Source organism: Scleropages formosus, chromosome 1 (assembly GCF_900964775.1).
Source record: "Scleropages formosus chromosome 1, fSclFor1.1, whole genome shotgun sequence".
NCBI classification, from domain to species: Eukaryota; Metazoa; Chordata; class Actinopteri; order Osteoglossiformes; family Osteoglossidae; genus Scleropages; species Scleropages formosus.
In genome coordinates this window covers 43,710,268-43,712,702 of record NC_041806.1, presented here as the reverse complement: position 1 = coordinate 43,712,702, position 2,435 = coordinate 43,710,268, and the positions used below count along the sequence as shown (strand labels likewise).

Here is a 2,435-nt window from a genome sequence, read left to right as displayed (position 1 = left end):
CATTAAGTGTTATTTGTGTTAAACTAGATTGCTGTTAAATAAAAATAACTGCACTGAAGGTTTAAGAAAACAAGCTGCAGTTAAATTAGCACTAATAAAAATTCAATTCATAATAACATTTATTACACTAATACATGACTAAGACAAATTATAGAAATTTTTTGTTTCATGTGATGTTCACATGATTTCAACTGTTTCATTTATTCGGCTAAACAAATAAATTAAAGCCACTGAAATATATAATCAAACTAGACAAAAATCTGAAACACAGACATTCATTGTGAATAGGTCTGAACTTCTGGAAGTTCCAACTCATGTTGAACACCACACTGGAATAAAACAAAATGACTATTGTCAGGGAGGGTTTTATATTATTAATGCGTACGAAAAAATTCTATCATGATTTTGTCGGAGTGATGTGGCAAGGTATTGCAATGCAATATGTAACACTGGATAAAAGAAATCTAAAGGGGAGCAGCTTTAACCACTATTCGACCAGCTGCCACTGGAACCTTCATAACAACTTGTGTTATAATTTTCCAAGTGAGGATTGAGTTGTCAAAAACACTGACCATAAAAAAAAAAAAAACACAAATGTGAAATCCTTGTTAATATATCCAAAAATCATCTTTTTTTGCATGTCTATTTGCATATTACTTGTGAATTTTATAACATTCTAACATGGAATTGTATAAGGTAACTTCTTCCCAATATTTATATAATTAACTTTGCCTAAAACATGCTAATGCAATATATGATATTTATTCAATCATCCCAAATATGTGTTGTGGATCCAACAACAGTAAGTACATTGGTACTGCAACCAACCAAATAAAGTAACATACATTTTGAAACTGTACAGCTGTTTAAATATTTTGAAAACAGCGCAATAGTGATGACAGTTAGTCATGCAGATGTTTGCTCTGCTTGCCATAATTTTCTAATTTGACTTAATAGCAAGTGACAGAGCTGTGACTGCAAATGTGTACAAAATGCACACAGGAAATACAAAAGGTTAAGAGAATAAAGGCCAAGAACATCATGCAGCACTTTGTTCTTGTTACCAAATCATTAAAAGGTTAGATTCAGGGCTTTGCCTGCATGCAACATTTCCAAAACCACAAGAGACAAACACAGCATCCTATGATCTTACTACATTTTTCAGAATTTGCATGCACTTGCTGCATGACCTGTCATCATAGGTTTGTTTGTCTCAAAGGGGATGTCCCTCAACAGACATCAAGTGTATAAAGAGCATGGTTCTTCAACAAGAGAGACAAATGATCTTATGAATTGTAAATACTTCCAGGAAGCCAGGACTTTCAAACAACTTTTTCTGCAGTCAATTCCTTTTTGTTTTTTGCTGTCAGGTGAGAAGGCATGACTACATAAGGTTTACAATGAATATATCGCGAGAGCCAGACGCAGAGCAGTACTGCTACCCAGCATCTAACAGAACATGCACTAAATACATCCACAGTGCTGCAGCCTACGCTGCCCTCTATGCATTCTTTGCCTTGGGGTCAGCTGTCACTGTAACAGGGAACTTGGTGGTATTGGTGTCCATTGCACATTTCAGACAGCTGCATACACCAGCAAACATGTTGATCATGTCCTTGGCAATGGCTGACTTACTGGTAGGGATTCTCGTCATGCCTTTTAGTGCAATACGGACCATTGAAGGCTGCTGGTACTTTGGGGAGGCCTTCTGCCTGCTGCATTCAACCTTTGACCTGTTCCTGACATCCGTCTCTATCTTCCACCTGATTTCCATTGCTATTGATCGATACCAAGCTGTGTGCAATCCTCTTCGATACCCCACCACAATAACCATCCCTGTGGTATGGCTCATGATATTTCTCAGCTGGGGAGCTGCTGCTGCCTATTCATACAGCCTCCTTTACACAAAAGCAAATGTGGCAGGACTGGAAGAATATATTGCCTTGATAAATTGTTTGGGAAGTTGCAACCTGCTGTTCAATGCATTGTGGGCAGCCCTGGATACATTAGCTGAATTTTTCTTATCATGTTGTGTTATGATAGGTGTATATGCTAAAATATTTTTAGTTGCCAGACAGCATGTTAGACGTCTTGGGGACAACAGCCACCAAGCACACATGAATACGGAAAACACCATCAGAAAGAATCACAGTTCGGAGCGAAAAGCTGCAAGAACTCTTGGCATAGTCATGGGGGCTTTCTTTCTTTGCTGGATGCCTTTCTTTATAAACTCAATTATTGACCCCTATATTAATTTTGGCACTCCTTCAATTGTCTTTGAAGTGCTTGTCTGGTTGGGTTACTTCAATTCCACTTTAAATCCGATCATCTATGCCTTGTTTTACCCATGGTTTCAGAAGTCACTGAAATTTATTGTAACTATGAAGATTTTCACTCCTCATTCCTCAGATTTTAATGTTTTTCCTGAAAGATGA

The 2,435-nt window shown here is 37.4% G+C and overlaps 1 protein-coding gene across 1 annotated transcript; it reads left to right on the top strand.

Annotated features, from left to right (window-relative positions):
* The first annotated feature begins 1,400 nt into the window (after positions 1 to 1,400).
* Positions 1,401 to 2,435, top strand: LOC108929166 (trace amine-associated receptor 13c-like). The gene has a single exon (XM_029253794.1). It carries the CDS (start codon positions 1,401 to 1,403, stop codon positions 2,433 to 2,435), a length of 1,035 nt encoding a protein of 344 aa, XP_029109627.1.